This window comes from Camelus bactrianus, chromosome 4 (genome assembly GCF_048773025.1).
Source record: "Camelus bactrianus isolate YW-2024 breed Bactrian camel chromosome 4, ASM4877302v1, whole genome shotgun sequence".
Classification (NCBI taxonomy): Eukaryota; Metazoa; Chordata; class Mammalia; order Artiodactyla; family Camelidae; genus Camelus; species Camelus bactrianus.
The window spans coordinates 48,488,348-48,506,420 of record NC_133542.1 but is presented as its reverse complement, the minus strand read 5'-3'; the positions used below and the strand labels follow the sequence as shown (position 1 = coordinate 48,506,420).

The 18,073-nt window shown below is 51.4% G+C and overlaps 2 protein-coding genes across 3 annotated transcripts in view; both read left to right on the top strand.

The window, feature by feature from the left end:
• CORO2A (coronin 2A) overlaps nucleotides 1-11,060 on the top strand; it is a 55,607-nt gene extending 44,547 nt beyond the window's left edge. For both annotated transcript variants that reach the window (XM_074361885.1, XM_010952923.3), the window contains exons 4-12: nucleotides 435-584; nucleotides 1,838-2,017; nucleotides 2,740-2,856; nucleotides 3,551-3,655; nucleotides 4,439-4,535; nucleotides 5,306-5,418; nucleotides 5,755-5,845; nucleotides 6,779-7,053; nucleotides 8,072-11,060. In XM_074361885.1, coding sequence (XP_074217986.1) covers nucleotides 435-584; nucleotides 1,838-2,017; nucleotides 2,740-2,856; nucleotides 3,551-3,655; nucleotides 4,439-4,535; nucleotides 5,306-5,418; nucleotides 5,755-5,845; nucleotides 6,779-7,053; nucleotides 8,072-8,203 — 1,260 coding nt within the window. In that variant the 3' untranslated portion in view covers nucleotides 8,204-11,060. The remainder of the gene's footprint in view (nucleotides 1-434; nucleotides 585-1,837; nucleotides 2,018-2,739; nucleotides 2,857-3,550; nucleotides 3,656-4,438; nucleotides 4,536-5,305; nucleotides 5,419-5,754; nucleotides 5,846-6,778; nucleotides 7,054-8,071) is intronic.
• A 1,819-nt stretch (nucleotides 11,061-12,879) lies between these two features.
• The window catches only part of TRIM14 (tripartite motif containing 14), a 28,770-nt gene continuing 23,576 nt past the window's right edge, over nucleotides 12,880-18,073 (top strand). Inside the window, exons 1-2 of the mRNA XM_074361879.1 lie at nucleotides 12,880-13,338; nucleotides 15,922-16,017. Coding sequence (XP_074217980.1) covers nucleotides 12,970-13,338; nucleotides 15,922-16,017 — 465 coding nt within the window. The 5' untranslated portion in view covers nucleotides 12,880-12,969. The remainder of the gene's footprint in view (nucleotides 13,339-15,921; nucleotides 16,018-18,073) is intronic.

Sequence of the window (18,073 nt, the reverse complement as noted above, 5' to 3'; positions counted from 1 at the left end):
TACTGTGGAAGAAAGCCCCAGCTCCTCCCCGCAGGCCCTTACTGTGGAATGCAGGCCTGTGCCCCGATCCAAACCAGCCTTCTGGCCTTTAGTCTTTCTTCTTCCACCCTATAAAGGAAGGAGTTGTCCCTCCCCTGTCTTGCTCCAGAGACTGCACTGGCTCCCTAGTGCCCTGAGGATGTAGCATAAACCCTTCCTCCCGGCATTCAAAGCTCTACTCTGAGCCTTTGGGACCAGGACAAGGTAGACCATTGTGCTTTGAGGGATAGTCTAGGCTGAGGGGCCCCAGCTGCCTCTCCACTGAATGAGAGGTGGATGCAGAGAGAGCTCCCCTGGCCTTTCTGCTGAGCACTGCCAGTTCTGTGGCTCAGGATTGTGAGGGTGCCAAGATGATCCTGGGTAACACTTCCCTTGGGCCACCTCTCCCCTGACAGATTAAAATCTGGGACATCCCCAAGCAGCTGCTGGCAAGGAACCTCACGGCCTGCAGGAAGGAGCTGGTGGCCCACTCCCGCAGAGTGGGCCTGGTGGAGTGGCACCCTACGGCCGCCAACATCCTCTTCAGCTCCGGCTACGACTACAAGGTGGGTCTGTATGTTAGTTTCCTGGGGCTGCTCTGACATATGATCAAACTGGGTGAGTTAAGACAAGAGAAATGTGTTCTCACACATTTCCGGAGACCAGAAATCCAAAATCAAGGTGCTAGGAGGGCCATGCTTTCTCCAAAGGCTCTAGGGAAGAATTCTTCTGTGCTTCTTACAGCTTCTGGCGGCTCCAAGCACACCTGGGTTTGTAGCTGCATCACTCCCATCTGCCTCCGTCTCTTGCCTTCTTCTCTGTGTATGTGTGTCCTCTCCTCTTCTTATAAGAACACCAGTCATTGGATTGAGGGCCCACCCAAATCCAGTATGACCCCACTGTAACTCATGACATCTACAAAGACCCTGTTTCTAAATAAGGTCACATTCTGAGGTTTCAGGTAGACATGAGCTTTGGGGGGACACTGTTAGTCTTCCTGGAGGGGATGGGCTGGATCCTGCCCAGAGAAACCTCCCCCTGCTCCGTTGGCTGCCGAGCTAGCAAGCTGTGGGCCCTGTGGATTGGGAAGACTCACAGTATAAGAGGCCTAGATTCTATTCCCACTCAGTCTCTGACTTGCAATGTGACCTGGAAAGTCCTTTGTCTTCCCTGGGACTCAGTTTCTCAGTCTGGGGTTAATGTGACCATAGCCGTGACTTTTAAACTCTTCCCTTCACAACTCTGTAGGGCACTTCAGGGGCCTCTGTGGTGGATAAAAGGGTGTGATGGGAGCTGTTGGGAGGGCCTTTTACCCCGTTCTGGTCAGAAGTGCTCTATTATCCTCTTATGTAGGGTGTGCTATGGTTTATGACTGTGCAGGTTATTCTGTACACAACTCTGGGGGGGCGCTATTCACATTATAGACTATGGAAATGGGTTGCCCTGGAGCTGTGCAGTGTACAGCCTAAGCAGCTGAACATGACAGCCCTTTTTATCTGTGTGGTGGAAACTGTTGCTAATGACGGTTTGAAACCCCCTGGACTGGCTAGTCCCCTGGGGTCCTCCCAGCATGGATGTTTCGTTGCTCCAAGCAGATGGTGTTTTCTTTTCACTGCCAGACAGCCTGACTCCTGGCTTCCCCCTCCTGCCACGTGGCAGCGGATCCATCCTCCCACCCGAAGCCTCTTGGCCAGACTGCCATCTACGTCTTCCCTCCCGGGGATACCGTGTTTCACTGCAGCCTGGCTGGTGTGTGACTGTAGGGGCCAGGGAGGGAGGTGGCAGCCACTGTGCTCAGAGTTGGCTCTCTGCCATGCAGGTGATGGTCTGGAACCTGGATACAAAGGAGTCTGTAATCATGAGCCCCGTGAAGACAATTAACTGTCACCAAGACGTGATCCTCTCCATGTCCTTCAACACCAACGGCAGCCTGCTGGCCACTGCCTGTCGAGACCGCAAGATACGAGTTCTTGACCCCCGAGCAGGGGCAGTCCTCCAGGTCAGTGCTGGGGTGGGGTGGCTTGGGGTCGGAGGGGCAAGGAGTGGAAAGAGGATGGGGAAGGCTTCTGAGAACAGGGCAGTAATACTGTCAGTGTTCTGGCCAAGCCTTCACACGTGTTATCCCCATCTGCTGGGAGGTGCAGAATATGTCATCCCCATTTTTTAGATGAGAAAACTGAGGCCAAAGAGAGGCTACACGACTTGCCCACACTGAAAGCTGGGACTTGAACCTGGTCTTACTCCAAAGCTTGTCAGTGTGCCTCAGCTCTGTCAGGAGGCATGACATGGAGTCTGGAGACCTCAGGGCACCACTGTTTATCTACTGTGTGACCTCAGACAAGCACTTTCTACTCTCTGAGCCTCTGTTTTCTCATCTGCAACAATGGGTCATTAGTCTTTCCTTTGGGAGGATTAAATGAGATAACCCAGGTGACAGTGCCCAACCTGCCCCATACCTTGCATCTCGTGTATGCTCAGTAATCTTTTAGCAAGAGCATGGAGCTGGGCCAAAATCTGCCTCTATTCTAGCTGAGAAAATGAACTCTCAACAAAAATAGTGGGAGGGATTCTGGATGAATGGGAGAGACCCAGGAAGGCTTCCTGGAGGTGGTGCCCCTGGAAGGATTCTCCAGGCAGAGCTGGCATAAGAAAGTAGCATAAGCAGGTGGAGCAGCAACATAAGCAAAGGCAGGGAGTCCCTGACCACACATGTCCCTCTAGGAAGCCAGCTACAAGGGGCACAGGGCCAACAAAGTGCTGTTTCTGGGGAACCTGAAGAAGCTGCTGTCCACGGGCACATCCCGATGGAACAACCGGCAGGTGGCCCTGTGGGACCAGGTGAGTCTCCCGCACGACCCCACAAGGCCTCTCACCAGCGCTCCTCAGTTGAGTGCTGGCTTCCTTCATTCATTCACGCATTCACTCACTGATCGAACTGATTGATGAAAACCAGGGAGGTGCCAACAGCCCAGTGGCACTCACCTAGACCTTGTGCATCTTGTCGTTCAAGAGAGGGGAGGGGTCAGGACCCAGGAGAGGCCCTGGTGTAGGGGAGGGAAGGTGGCTGAGTCTGAGACCAGGGCTGGGGGAGGGAGAAAGAGAGGGCCTTCTGGGTGGAGGGAACAGCTGGAGCAAGGACTTGGAATGAAATAGGGAGGCGTGTGGGTGGGAGGAGCTGCCTGTTCAAGGTGGTGGGGGTGGGAGTGAGGGCCAGCCAGACCAAGCAGTATTGATTTGAAGGAGCACTCAGAGTCATTTCCTCTCTGAATTTCCTTCTTCATCTATCATCATAGATAGAAAACAGGAGGGGGAGGGCTGGAGTGACATCATGTGTGTGAGAAGTAATTTATTAAAGGGAAAATACTGGAGGGATAAAAGGTGGTACGCTCTCCCGCATGGCTCAGGCACACGCACACGCACACATGTATACACACCCACCCCAGAGCCCCATGGCGGGGATTCTTATCTCCAAGCACCGCCGAGGGCGTCCATGAATGACCCACAGGCCTTCCTGGTCTCCGTTCCTTTGCAGGACGACCTTTCTGTGCCTCTCACAGAGGAGGACCTGGATGGCTCCTCAGGTGTGCTGTTTCCCTTCTATGATGCGGACACCAGCATGCTCTACGTGGTGGGGAAGGTCAGTCTGGCACCAGAGGGAGTTGGCTGCCTGGACCCCTGAGGCAGGAGGCAGAACTACCCTGAGTCTAGTCCGGCTTGTGGTCAGACAGCAGCCTGGGACCCTTGGGGGGCAGGGCAGGGGAAGGGACAGGCAAGAGTGGCTGGATACTCTCCGCCTGTGGTGAGCTCACACCCCTCTCCCACCTTCCTGGCTCCACAGGAACACCTGGGGTCAGGGCTTTGGCCAGACACCCTGAGCTAGCCCATCCCCAATTCTGGGTCCAGATGAGGAGGAACCAGTTGGTGTTTCTCAGCAGGGGTACCTTCGACTTTGGGGCAGAGGGGTCCTCACTGGATAGGACTGTTCTGTATTTGGCATCCCTCGCCCCTCCTACCCACCAATGCCAGGAGCAGCGCCTGCCCACCCCACCCCACCCCGCCCAGTCATTGTGACAGTGACTACCAGAAATGCCCTCAGAGATAAGACCTGCTGGATGGTCTCAGGACACCCCACTTCTGACCTTCGTGTGCAGCTCTCAGATAGGAGTGGGATTCAGGCCTGTGCTCCCAAAGCCCCTGCTCTGGAGGCACATGGGTGGGCTTCGGGTCATGGTTGGGGGGACTGAGTGTTAAAATGAGGACCTCCCTGTTGCCTTGGTGATAGTTCCTTACTGTGCCCTTGTGTGAGGTGGCTCTGCCAACTCTTCACTCACAGTGAATGCCAAGTTTCTGCTGCAGGGCAGTGGGGGCCAGCTGGGTGGCTGATGGGACCTAGCTCTGAATCATACCCTCCCCTCCTCAGGGAGATGGGAACATCCGCTACTATGAGGTAAGCGCTGACAAACCTCACCTGAACTACCTGACTGAATACCGCTCCTATAACCCGCAGAAGGGGATCGGTGAGTGTGGGACAACGAGGCCACTTGGGGCCTGGGGATCAGGGATGTCACATGCAGGTCCTGCCCACACTGGGGAGGAGAGATGGTGGGTCAACACTCTTGAGTGGATGGGAGCTCTAGTCGAGGTGTGCTGGGAGCACACAGAAGGAAGTCGTGGAGGGCTTCCTGGAGGAGGCAACATTTGATGAGCCAAAAGAGAAGCAGAGCACAGCATGGGCAGGGGATGAAGGTGTTCTGGCCCAAAGTTAAGCAGTTACAACAGTAGCAAGGAGATGGGAGATGTTGACCAAGAGAGGCCCTACTTTTTAAGTGCATTTAGGGATAAAAAACAAAAAAGATGTAACTATATGCTGTCTACAGGAAACCCACTTACAAATGAAGACACAGTTAGATTAAAAGTAAAGGGATGGAGAAAGATAGCATTCTAACAGAATCAGAGGAAAGCTGGAGCTGCTCTATAAAGAGCATCTGAGTCGGGAGCCATGGGGATGGCGATGGAGGGCCTTGAGCAGAGCACCCTTCCTGTAAAAGTTTAGCCAAAATCACTTAAATCCTTGAAAGTAGGGATAAGGTTTGATGATTTCAACCCCATTTCGCTAGCTCAGGCCCTGGTCCAGTGTGGGACTGTTTGTTGAGGGGAGGATGGTGGGAGGAGGCTGGTCCCCCATTCACATCCAGGTGTGCAACCTGGCTTTGCTACTCACTCTGGGTCTCTCGGGCCCCAGCCCATCCTGAGGACCTCTTGACCCTCCTTGGCCGTCTGCCTGCAGGTGTTATGCCAAAGAGAGGTCTCGACGTGTCCTCCTGCGAGATCTTCCGCTTCTACAAGCTAATTACAACCAAAAGCCTCATCGAACCTGTATCCATGATCGTACCCCGGCGGGTAAGGGTGTGGGGGCAGTCTGCGAGGGAGGTGGGGAACCCCTCCTGAAGGACCCTGGGGCCTGGAGCCCTTGCCCTTGGGGCAGCAACAGGGGGACTGATGGCCCCTTGTCAAGGGGAAGGCCTTTCTGGTGGTCAGCACACTGTCACTGGGAGCTAGGCTTCCTGAGCGTCACTCCACCTCTGCTCTTGAGTGGCTCTGTGACCTTGGGCACATCCCTTTGCTCTCTGGGCCTCTGTTTCCTGAACTCACGAGGGTTGGGAAAGCCTGAACCCCCAGCTCTCTAAGGGCCCTCCCGCACTATCCCCACTCTCACTGTCCTGACTTCTCCTGCAGTCAGAATCCTACCAAGAGGACATCTACCCACCCACGGCAGGTGCCCAGCCCTCTCTGACAGCCCAGGAGTGGCTCAGTGGGATGAATAAAGGTGAGAAAGGCAGAGAAAAGGCCTCAGGCGAATGTGGGGAGACAATGGCATGTCCAGTGCCCGGGTGGCTGAGAGGGGTTTGCCTGGTGTTTGTGTTCTCCTGTTACCCCATAACCCTGGAGGACTGGTCCTTGACAGTCAGTCCCCAGTGGTTAGGATGGTCACATATGGGTCCAGGAAGGGAGGGGCTTGTCCCAAGTGGCTCAGGAAACTCCCTCGGAATCAAAGGATTTTGCTCCATGAAAAGCGTCTTTATACTCTGGGCTGTGCAGAGTGACTGGATAATCTCAGCTGGCTGCTCCCTGCCCGTCCTCCTGCCACCTCTGCAATTACACTCTAACTCCAGAGACTCTAGGCAGCAGCCCCCGCCCGGACCCTTCTGCCCACTCTGCCCTCCCTGACTCTCCCTCCCTGGCCTGTCAACATAAGGGCCTGTGCAGGGGAAGGCAGTGTGTGCTCCCTCCCTGGTTCCCGCTCCTCAGCTGCCTTGTACCCCCTCCCTTTTATGTGTAACCCTTAGTCTTGCTCCTGTCTGGGCTCAGTTTCCTCATTATATCCGTGATGCCTGCCTCCCCGGCTTCTGAGGGTGTTGGGAGAATTCATGAACTGGTAGATGGCAGAGTGCAACGTGGGTGGGACTCTCCTCACAAAGCAAGGTCAAGGCTTTGCCTGAGCAGCTTGCGGTGTTGGGGGGCAGCTCCTACAAACCAGGCCTCCCTTAGATAATCATAACGAGTGTGTATTTGCGCTCCTATTGCTGCAGTCTGTGGGTTTGTGCCTGTGCACGTGGCCATGTCTCCCACACCTGTCACGTGCATCACTGTGTTTGTGTGTGGCTCTGTGCATGTCTGTGTGCCTGCGTGTGTCAGTGCCCCCCACACCCATCTGCTCCGGGGCCACTCAGTCCTCACAAAGCTCTTTTTTCCCTCCCAGGGCCAGTCCTGGTGTCCCTTAGGCCTGGCTCCGAGCTGCTGAGCACTCGTCCTCTGCCCCCAGAGAGACCCCTCTCCAACCCCATGGCCCCCACCTCGCCTCTGCTCTTCAACCAGAGGGAAAAGCTGGGTGCAGAAGATGGCCGGAGGCCCTTCTCCCTGCTGGAGGAGAAGGCACCAAGGTGGGCGGCAGAACACAGGCTGGAGGAGAAGAAAACTTGGCTCACAAATGGGTTTGACATCTTTGAGTGCCCCCCACCAAAGACGGAGAATGAGGTGCGAACAGGGGTGGGGTGGTCCTGTGTGGGGAAGGGGCAGCTGTGAGCAGCTGGGGTGGGGAGGGAGAAAATGAGGGCTGAGAAAAATAATCAGCTGCGTGACCTGGCCACTTAACTCACTTTGCTGAGCCATTCAACAAAGAAGTAATGAGCACCTTCTGTATGCCAAGATGGTGGGTTTACTTAGAGATAGTGGCAAACCATCTGTAGAATGAAGAGAGTTTGACTTGGTGGGTATTAAATTCCCTCCCAGTTCTGAAACTAGGATTTTCTGTGCTCTCAGAGTCAACATTTGTTAAATGCATACTGTGTGCCAGGTCCTGGGTAGGTAGGCACTTCGATCTGATTGAATTTTCTCAACAGCCCTGGGAGTCAGGATGTGGTGGCTGAAAACACAAGGACTGGTGCCTCACAGAGGGATTCTGATCCTGGCCTTACGGAGCCTCTAGGATGTTAGAGCTGGGGGCTGAATCTCTTAGCTTCAGTTTCCATGGTGGTAAAGTAAGGATGCTAATACAACCATCCTCATAAGGGTCTTGTCAGCACCTAGTGGAATAACGAAGCTCCTTAGGGGGAACACCTAACATCTAGTGCCATTCTATATAGCAGCAGCAATTGTCATAATGCTGGGGTTAGTTTTCTGATCCCTAGTTTCCAGAGGAGGAAATTGAAGCTCAGAGAGGGTAAGTAACTTGCCTGAGGTCACACAGTTTAGTGGTGGTAAAAACTCTGGTCTCCAAGACTTCAGGGCCAAGTATCCTTTGCTCCACTCATGGGGGAATCTAAGGAGGCAGAAAACGTCTGAAACGTCAAATCTTTTTGAATTTCATTTACTGGGTGATGAAAAGGTTTTTGTAAAACTTCTATGCCATGGATGCCCCCTCAGCCTCAGCCACCTTAATCACCCCACCTTTCTGAGTCAAAGAGAAGCAATGTTTTATGCTTTCTGCTGGTGTCATGCCACCTTACATCCCAGGACATCCGGGTGACCTTCCCTCTGCTGTATGCTTTCCCAGCTGCTACAGATGTTCTATCGGCAACAGGATGAGATCCGAAGGCTCCGGGAGCTGGTGACCCAGCGCGAGGTCCAGGCCAAACAATTGGAACTGGAGATCAAAAACTTGCGGATGGGCTCAGAGAGGTTCTGAGCAGAGGTCTCTGCCCTCCTCGCCCTCAGGGACACCACTTGGCTCCACGGGGAGGTCCAGAACCAAACCACAGGTCCCCCAAGAACAGCCACTGTTTCTATATTTTTTACCAGAAATGAAACTCTTGGTTGCTGAAGGATTCCAGTGGGACCTGGTGCCGTTTTTCTATTTGCCTTCTCGAAAAACAAGTGTCTGAATTGACTCTTTTTAGATGATACCTTGCCTTCTGTTTAATTGCTTTGAAGGGTCCACAATAACTTCTCAAGGGGAAGAACATTGTAGAGTTAGAGCTGGAAGGACCAAAGAGGTGAACCTGCCTGGAATTTCAAACTGTGGTCCATAAGCAAGGGGAGAAGGCTAAGCAGGAGGGCTCTGCCCTCTGCCTGCTGTTGCAACCAGACAGCTCCCCTCCTTTCTGTTTTACATGTTGGCTTCTAAGGAATACAGAATTCTGCTACTGAAAGAAAATTTTGGTTTAAAAACCAGTAATGTGGCCCAACCTCCTTATTTGATAGGTGGGGAAACTGAGGCCTGGAGAGAGGCAAGTAATAAAGGTCCCCAGAGAGTTCATGGCAGGGCTGGGCTGAGCGCCTGGTCTCCTGGGTCTCTCTCTGCTGTTTGATGCAGCAGATGTGCAGGTCTCAGCCCACGGGGCAGGAATCTGTTGGTTCTGGCCTCAGCTGTGTCCCTGACTTGCTCAGTGACTTCTTGCAAGTCATTCCCTCTCTGGTCTCACTTTCTCTGTCTGAACAAGGGGGCCCCTGGAATGTGCTGTCCTCTGTAGGATCTGCCACCTGAGATAAGAAACCTTGGCCTTGACCTGAGGAAAACTACATGTAGGGTGATGATCTGGGTTTGCTGCAGGAACTCAAAAGACATTGACAAAGAGGCAGCAAGAGTTTAACTTCAGGGAAATAAGTCAAGGTTCAGCAGTAGAACACAGGCTGGAGGCCACCCTCTCTTCAACCAGAATCCGTCGGATGTGGATACACACTATTCCTTATGTGGGGATGCAGACAGCAGAGTGGTGCCCATGACCACTGACTGCCACCACCAAAGCCCTCAGGTCACAGAGCCTGCCTCCAGGATGATGTAAGCAGATTTCAGGCCAGGGTAAAAGAAGTCTCCAGGAGGTAGTGAGCCCCGCACTGGAAGTGTGCCAGCAGAACCCCATGGCTGGCCACCCATGAAGGCTTCTGGAGTAGGATGACTACACCAGGCAAGGAAGTGGGACCATTTGGCCCTGACCTTCCCTTCTGGCCTGAGAATTTTTCTGTGTCCCTCCTTTATGAATCTGTGTTCTGAGCCTTTCTCTAAGGTTCTCTCTTTTTCAGTGGTCAATACAGCAGCCCAGCTAGAGATGGGGAATGTTGGGAGTTAAATGTGCCCCTCCTTGCCAAGGAGGTGCAGATGATGAGTTTTGTCCATTGCACAGGATGATTCTGGAGCCAAGATGGGAACGGCAGGAGGTCACCTAGCCTGGTAGGTTTCAACCCAGGCTGTACATTAGAATCCCCTAGGAGCATTCAGGAAATAGATACCCAAGCCCAATCCTGGACCAACTGAAGTTCAATCTCCAGAGTAGGGCCTGGCCTTGTGTATGTTTTTATAAGTTCCCAGGTGATTCTGCAATACAGTGAGGATAGAGACCCCCTGGGCTAGTCAGCTTTACCTATTTGCAGTAAAGATGAGGACAGTGAGTACCAGACAGCTTCTGAGACTCCAACTCCATCTTCTAAGCCCAGGCTGGAAGCTCCTAAAAACATCAAGAAGCATTATCCAGGGTGTCTCTGGGACCCCCAGCTGCAACACGATGAGGGCTCTGTGCTCCTGACTGACCCCTCCGCTAGCTGAGGCTACGGTCACCTTGTGTGCCCGCACATGCTAGATGCCCACGATCCTTGTCATGTTTACTCAGCCGCTGGGGCCCGCCAAGCTTGCCAAAGGCCAAATCCCAGGCATTGTCAGGGAATCAGAGCTCCGCTGGATGGGATTACCTCTCCCACCTCATTTGTGGCCAGCATTTCCCAGTTTACGAAGTCCTCCCACCTCCACTCACTGAAACATCCTACTCTAATACGGGTCAGCTAGGCATTAATGATCCCCAAGTTCAGAAGGGAAGACCTAGCCTCAGAGAATGAAGAATCGTCAAGCCCAAGCCCAAAGGCACTGGCTGCCAGGCGTGGAGGTGGGGCTGGTCTGGGAAGCTTCCTGCATGCCTCCTCTTCACAGAGCCATCCCGCCCTTCTCAAGCTCTCCCCGCCCCTAAGGGACCCAGACCTCGTGCTTACGAAGGCATCCATGAACAAACTTCTTTTTTCTTTTTTTTTTTTACATCTACAGTAAATTATTTAAATTATTTCACAGCAAGGGAGAGGGATAGGTAATTTTTATCAGATATTTTTTTAAGCCATTTTTTAAAATTACATTTATGTTCTTGCCTGATGAAACGGGACTTGCCCAGCACTTGCAGGGCCCTCAGGCTCAGGGCAAGCAGAATGTGTACTCATCTCCTTACTCCATACCCTGGGAGCCCCCTGACTGTTGACTCAGGAACTTTCTGAGAATGAAGACAGCCCTGGGAGATGAGCTTTGGGGTGTATCCACCTTAGCTCTGCAATCATTGAGATTGTATCATAGAGGGAAGCAGGAAGTGAGAAATTAATCTATGCTTTTCATATGAAACCGTGCCTGAAACAGTTTGATTGGTTTAATGTTGTTTCTGAAATTCCTTGTACCTTTGTAAAAAAATAAAATAAAATAATATAAAGAAATAAAAGTGAAAATATAAATAGATGTGGAATCGTGCAATGGAAAGAATGTGATAAAATAATAAACATCTGCCTAGACATTTTAATACATAGAGCTTTCCTTTTCTTGATTTGTTTCATAAATACCAATTTCCCTCACTATCTGAAAAGTAGAGGTTCTTGTGAAATCTTTCATAAGTCAAAATGGCTAAAGTGAAGAAGCAGTAACATTAACACATCTTGCTAACAGATACACAAAATAAATCAAGATAAAGCACAAATGCTCACAGATACAGTTCAAAGCTATGCCTGCTTAATGTTGACATGCTGAGTGTAGTTCCTGGGGAAGGAGCTTGGCGGTGCCACTCTCACTGCTTGGGGTGCATGGGGGGGGGGGTGCACGCTGCCTCTATAATGGCTCCCTGCAAAACAAACACTGAATGCTCTTTTCACTTTTTGCATGCAAGGGAAACTTCACTTCAGATTTCTTTGTTAGGGAAAACAAGTACTAATATAGGTCTTTCGTAAAAGCAAGGTGGCATAAAGTGAACTTTTGAAAATACCTGTAAGTACCTATTTGTTTGGGCCAGAAACCAGGCTGGGAAACAGGCAAGACAGACTTGGTTCCTGCCCTCCAATGAGTTTTTAGTCGTAGTTGGAAGGAAGGGCAGGGCCCGGGCAGGGGATGTGCAGGCTGCTCTGGGAGACGCAAGAAAGGCTTCCTGATACTTGGAGGATGAACAGGAATAAATGGGGCAATGGGCATATGGGGAAAAGAGTGTTCTGAGCACTCTTTGGAACTACTTGTTCCCTGGTCTGGAAATGAGCAAAGGGTGGAGCACAGACAGGGCAGAGATCAAGGGTATTAAGTGTACAAAGAGCCAAGGGCCTTGTAGGTGAGAGCTGAGAGGTCTCCCTAGCTTTACTGAGGTATGACTCACAAAAATTGTATCTACTTAGGTTGTATGTGATTTCTTAAGGTGTACAATGTGATGATTTAATATATAAATACATTGTAAAGTGATTACCACAATCAAGTTAATTAATACATCCATCACTTCATATTGTTACCATTTTTCATGTATGGTGAGAACATTGGAGATCTACTCTCAACAAATTTCAAGTATACAATTTAGTATTATTAACTATATTCACCATGCTGTACATTAGATCCCCAGAACTTATGCCTTCTGTAACTGATGGTTTGTACCCTTTTCCTTCACTCCATCTTTTTCCACTAGCCTCTAGCAACTACCCTTCCACTCTGTTTCTATGAGTTTGACTTTTTTTTTTTTTTTTTCAGATTCACATATTTAGATACCATTCAGTATATGTCTTTCTCTGGCTTATTTTACTTAACATAATGTCTTTCAGGCTCATTCACTTTGAAAATGGCAGGATTTCCTTTAAGTCTAAATAACATTTCACTATATATACATACATATACCACATCTTTTTTATCCATTCTTGGACACTTAAACGTTATTTCCGTATTTCGGCTATTGTGAATAATGCTGCAGTGAACATGGGCGTGCAGATCTCTCTTTGAGATATTGACTTCATATTCTTTGGATATACACCCAGAAGCCTGATTGTTGGATCACATGGTAGTACTAGTTTTAATTTTTTGAGGAACCTCCTTACTGTTTTACATAATGGCTGTACCCATTCACATTCCGTGGATGTTGAAACTTTAGCATGGGGGCAACTGGAGTTTCCAGAGTGATTTTCCACAATTGAGGGAATAGCTAATTCTCTTGGGGAAAGGGCAAGAGACAATTAAGGGAAAGTGAAAAGTGTAAGTAATGCACAGCATCCGGGAAGGCCACAGCCAACTTTGGTTCCTGACGAGCGTCACTTAGCAGGGAACCCCACCTCCTTCCAGTTAGCCCATTAGAAGCAAGCCCCCAATGTGCTGTGGCCGCCTCCAGGCCAGACACAGAGCCGGCTAGACCTGGCCTGAGCCCTCCCTGCCGGGGCAGGTGGGCCGGAGAGCACCCTGCTGCCCCGAGGGTGATGATGCTGCTACTGTCCCCCGGCCGGGGGCGCCCTGCAGTTCGTCCTTCCCTCCCGGAACTGGGCCGACCCAGAGCGCCCCGCCCCACCGCCCAGGTTTCGATTCCCTGCAGGCCTCTGGCTGCGGCGCGGCGGCCCGAAACTGGGGTGAAAATGGCGGGCACGGCGGCGCTAAGCAGGACACCTGGAGGGCTGGGCCCCGAGGAGCCCAAGGACGCGCGCGGCTGGCGCTGCCCGGAGCATGGCGACCGCGCGGCCGAGCTCTTCTGTCGCCGCTGCCGCCGCTGCGTGTGCGCGCTTTGCCCGCTGCTGGGCGCGCACCGCGGCCACCCGGTCGACCTGGCGCGGGAGGAGGCGGCGCGCGTGCAGGTAGGTACGGGCGCGAGCCCAGGAGTAACGGGCGGAGAGGGGAACTAACAGTTACCGGTTGGGACCAGGACCCCAAGACGGCCGGGGACCATCTAGGCGGCCGAGCTATTGTTCAGAAAGAGAAACTGAGGCCCAAAAAAGGGCAACGGCGAGCTAAGGCCATCAATTAAGCTTCAGAAAAGGTGGGTTTGAGAGTGAGAACTTGGATACCCTAGCTGGTCCCCAGATATCCAGGACCTCGTCCTCCACGACGGGTCCAACACACTGCCTTTGGTCCGGAAGAATATCTACCTCTTAACAAAGATGAAAAAAATCCCTTCTGCCTAGAAAACCGCCGTATAGCTCCGGAAAGCCACTGCGGACGACCTGGCCCGGTCGCCCCGGGAACTCCCTCAGCGGCCCTCTGCTACCCCGTTCTGCCCTTCCCCCTCCACATCCGCTCCATTCCTCGCTCTTAACAGCCTGGAGGGAGCTAGAAGGCCACTTCGTCAATAAGAAGAGGAAGGCTCTGGAGGCAGAGACGGGCCTTGAACCCAGGACTCCACCAGCTGAACTGCCCCCAACGGCCCATGCTCACCGTGAAGCTCTCACCTATGCTTAATCCTCATAGTGGAAGGGGGTTCTGAACTCTTGTTCCAGCCTTGTGGCCGACTTGTCCAGTGACTCTGGTCAAATCCCTCCACCTCTCTAGGCTAGACGGGCCCTCCTGTCACAGAAGTTGATTCTACCACTTCCAACTTTAAGAAGTCTTCAGTGACTAAGTCACCCCCACAGTGCCCTAACCCCCTGCACAGCACAAATTAACACCATCACATTGTGACAACCTTGGAGCTCCAAGCTGAGAACGGGCCATGTCGGGGCCATTCTAGCAGGTGGAGTCCAGGATTCAATACCTGCTTCTGCCTCCCAGGTCTTCCTTTTCTTATCTATAAAATGGCTGTAATAATAGTAGCTTCTCAAAAGGCTGCTTTCAGAGTTAACAAGGCTTCTTTCAGAGATATGGCTTCTGGGTCTCATAGGCAGGTGCCCCCTTCCCTACCCATTTTGCCTCCACACACCCACCCACTCATCTATCTGTTCATCCATCATCCATCCACTCATTCATTCATTAGGCATCTATTCAGTACATAGATCAATTCTTCCCTGACCTGGAGGAGTTCCTTGGCTAGTTGGGGGAAAACAAACACTGACAATACAGTATGGTAAGTATTATAATTGGGAAGCCTGAGGCAGTGGTCAGAGGGAGCCAAAGAGAGGACACTGTGAACCAGGGACAGGAAGCCCAGAAGACTTCCTGGAGGAGGTGCCATTGGAGCTGGCCATAAAGAATAAATGGGGTTTCACCAGGTACCTGGACAGGAGAGGCACCCTGTGACTGGAAAGCACAAGCACCAGGAGGCTGGGTTGTCCTTGGCTGATGGACAGGATCTAGACTTGAAGCCTTAGAAATCACAGTGGGGTAAGGATGTGCTCTTGGAAGTTGAGGCTGTAGCTTATAGTTGGGTTTCTATTGTGTTCCCAGCCCCACTGCTTACTCACTCCCAACCCTCCTCCTAGACTAAAACTGCACACAGTAGCAAATGCTTGTTGGATGTTAAAATAAGAGCTACACCTGTTGAGCACTTACTGTCTTCCAAACACTACATCAAGCACTTTGTGTACTTCTCATTCTCTAGAGCAATTCTGTGGGGTTATCCCCATGCTTATAGCTGAGAAAAGCAAGGTTTAAAAAGGTGAGGTCATTTGCCCAGGTCGTGTGGAAGGAGAACTGAGACTCAGACTAAGGAGTTCCCATCTGACTCTGGGGCTCTGGCTCATAACTTGCTGGGTGGCTTCAGCTGTCCACTTGAAGGTGGCAGCCCCTGGCAATTCAGCAAACACTTTTGGTCACCCCCTGGTCCCTATAGGGGAGCCAAGAATGGAGCAAGCCTGCCCTCGGGAAGCTCCCCGTCATCCCAGCAGCTGAGTGTAAGGTGGGATGTAAGAAGGTAAGATGGAGGTAAGGTCACACCTGGTAGAGAGAGGGTCCCAGGGCATACCTTTGGAGAAATGGCAATTGTAAAAATCAGAGATATGGAAGGGAGCCATCTCCAGTGGGAGAGATCACAAACCCCACAGACCTCTCCCACATGCAGGTCTTCTGAACCCCAATCCAGGCAGAGGAACACAGACCAACCCTGGATGCAAGTTCCATGAGGGCAGCTCCTGGAACAGGGCCCAGCACGTATTAGGTACTCAGTATTCACTCTAGAAGTGAATGCTCTTCCCCTGCCCCCAAACTGCTTGCCTTAAGGGTCCTATTTGAGGGCCTGGAAAAGCAGGTCACAAGCAGGATTGTCCTAGAGAAAAGGGGGTGCATCAATATTTGGAGAATACCTGATGGGGGCCTCTGAGGATCAGAGGGTCCCTGGTTTCAGCTGATTCTCCAACTTGCCTCTTAACTTTGGGCAAGTCACCTCACCTGTGTCTCAGACACCTCAGCTGAAAAAAATACAGGGTGAGCGGTGGTGATGACCCCTGGGGTGCTTTGTTATCATGAAAAGGACAGCATTAAGGCTTTTCTCCTGACTCCTTCACATACAGAAATTCACCCAAGAATGTTTAACGCGGCTGGCATCCAAGAAGCAGGAGCAAGTTGGCAACATAACCCAGATAGAAGACGCTGCTGAGAAGCTCAAGGCAAGTGGGTGATCTTTCCTTATTCTCACTGCAGTGCCCACATTCCCTCTCGGACACACGGCTCTCCCCAAGCTGGAGCTAAGGGAAAATGAACACCAACCTCAAAGGGGCGGGTCAGGTTTAGTAGGGCCTGGGTCTTCTATAATTTAGGGGGCCCTTTGGAGAAAACACCAAATTAGCTGCAAGATCATGAAGGGGCTGTGCTAGGGAGGGGCCTGGGGCTCCTGTTTCATTAGCTTTGTGGTGAATCTGCCTCTGCCCAGTGCCTGGCCCTTACCCCGTAACACCTGATAAGATGGAGGAATGGCCTGTCTCCTGCCATTGCCAAGCCCACTCTCTTGGAGAGACTAGTCCTCCATGCCCTACACCCCAAGTTGCTTAAGCAAAGCAAAATACAAGGTAAGGAACATGCAAAGCAAACAGGTATAAATGTATTCCATAAATATCTACTTTCTTTAGGTTTCTGCTTTCATGATGCTTATTTAAGTGTCTTCTTTTATGGTTTTAAGTGGGAAGTTGGCTGACAGTATCCCAGCTGCTGTTGTGACTGAAAACGCTATTGCTTCTTAGGGACCTTTTATGTGAACTTGGCCAGTCCCTTCCCTTCTCAGCCTCAGCCGCTGCCTCCTCAAAATTGGGGAGCGATGCCTTCCCAGGGCCTATCTCACTGAGGACTCTGGAAACCCTGGGGTGACCACCACAAGTCAGGCAGGGAGACTGGCTCTGACCGTGGGCATAGCTAGCACCCAGGTCTTCCTGAGGCCAGGCGCACAGTGGAATGAAAATGCCGAGACCCACATCGGGCCACAGAATTGGCCATCTGTTTGCCCAACATCTGTTATCTTTTGGGTGACTGCACTCCCCAGTTTGTTGGGGACAGTTATGGCTTACATCTGTGTCCCCCACTTAATTACTAATCATGTCATGTCTTCAAGAGCAGGACTCTGAGTTTAGACAAATACATCAGTTCAAAAGGATTTGGGAACTGAAAGTTGACATGCCCGAAGGGATAGGGGAGGTGCTTTGGGCTGTTCGGCCAAAAGAAGAGTCTCCGGGCACAGGCTCACTGTCTGTAAATCTCTGAGCAGATATGGTTTAGGTTCCCTCGAGGAGAGAGTTAGGACATGTATAGAAAGCCTAAGGGAGTAGGTTGCAGCTTCATCTAAGGAATGGGTTTCTTTCTTTGAAGCTTCTCCCCAACTTTTAAACTCTGTTTTGAAATAATTACAGATTCATAGGCAGTTACAAAGGTAGTGCATGACCCTGGATGGATGACGAGATTCTTTGCCCCTCCCCAGGCCGGTGGGTGGAGTTTCCCTGGTGCCTAGTTGAGGGGTAGAGCAGCTCTCTGTGAATCTGGTTTAATGCAGGTCAGGTGGCCCCCTTCCCGCTCCCAGAGGGAATGAAGCCATGTGCCCGGGGGTCCTCCTAGATGACCAGGCGCCTGCGTGCTGTGTGGCTCTCACACACATCTCCACCCCTACTCAGCCTGGCTCACTCAGCTCAGCTCTGATGCCAAATTCCCTCTTTGTTTTTGGCCCCTGAAGATTTCCTTTCTACTGTTGTTGTCTGTTTGATTGCCGGGTTTTGTTTTGTTTTGTTTTCCAGCTTGGTCATATAATTTTAAAATTTGTAGTTGTATCAGCATTTCCATGTGTTTGAAGTAGCAAGGGGGATCTTCCGTGTCAGCTTCTTATCCCTTATTGACCAAAACTATATGTCATTTTACATACAGGGCGTTTTGTTGTTTAAGACCATAACCCTTCCCTAGGTCATTAAAAGTCTGTCATCAGTGTCAGTGTTAGAGGCTGTATATGCCATTGTATGGATCTACCATGATTCATGAAGCCATTTTCCTAATGTTGAACATTTAGATCATTTCCAGTTTTTCACTCATGTAAAGCAACACTGCAGTGATATTTGGCACCTTGGTGTATTTCCTTTGGGATACACCTGTAGACTTGACTCACCAGGCTCAACCGGCCCAGGTGTTGCCAGGGACTCCCGTGCATTCCACCCAACTATGGCGGGCAGGGTTTGTGGCAGAGAGGTCTGG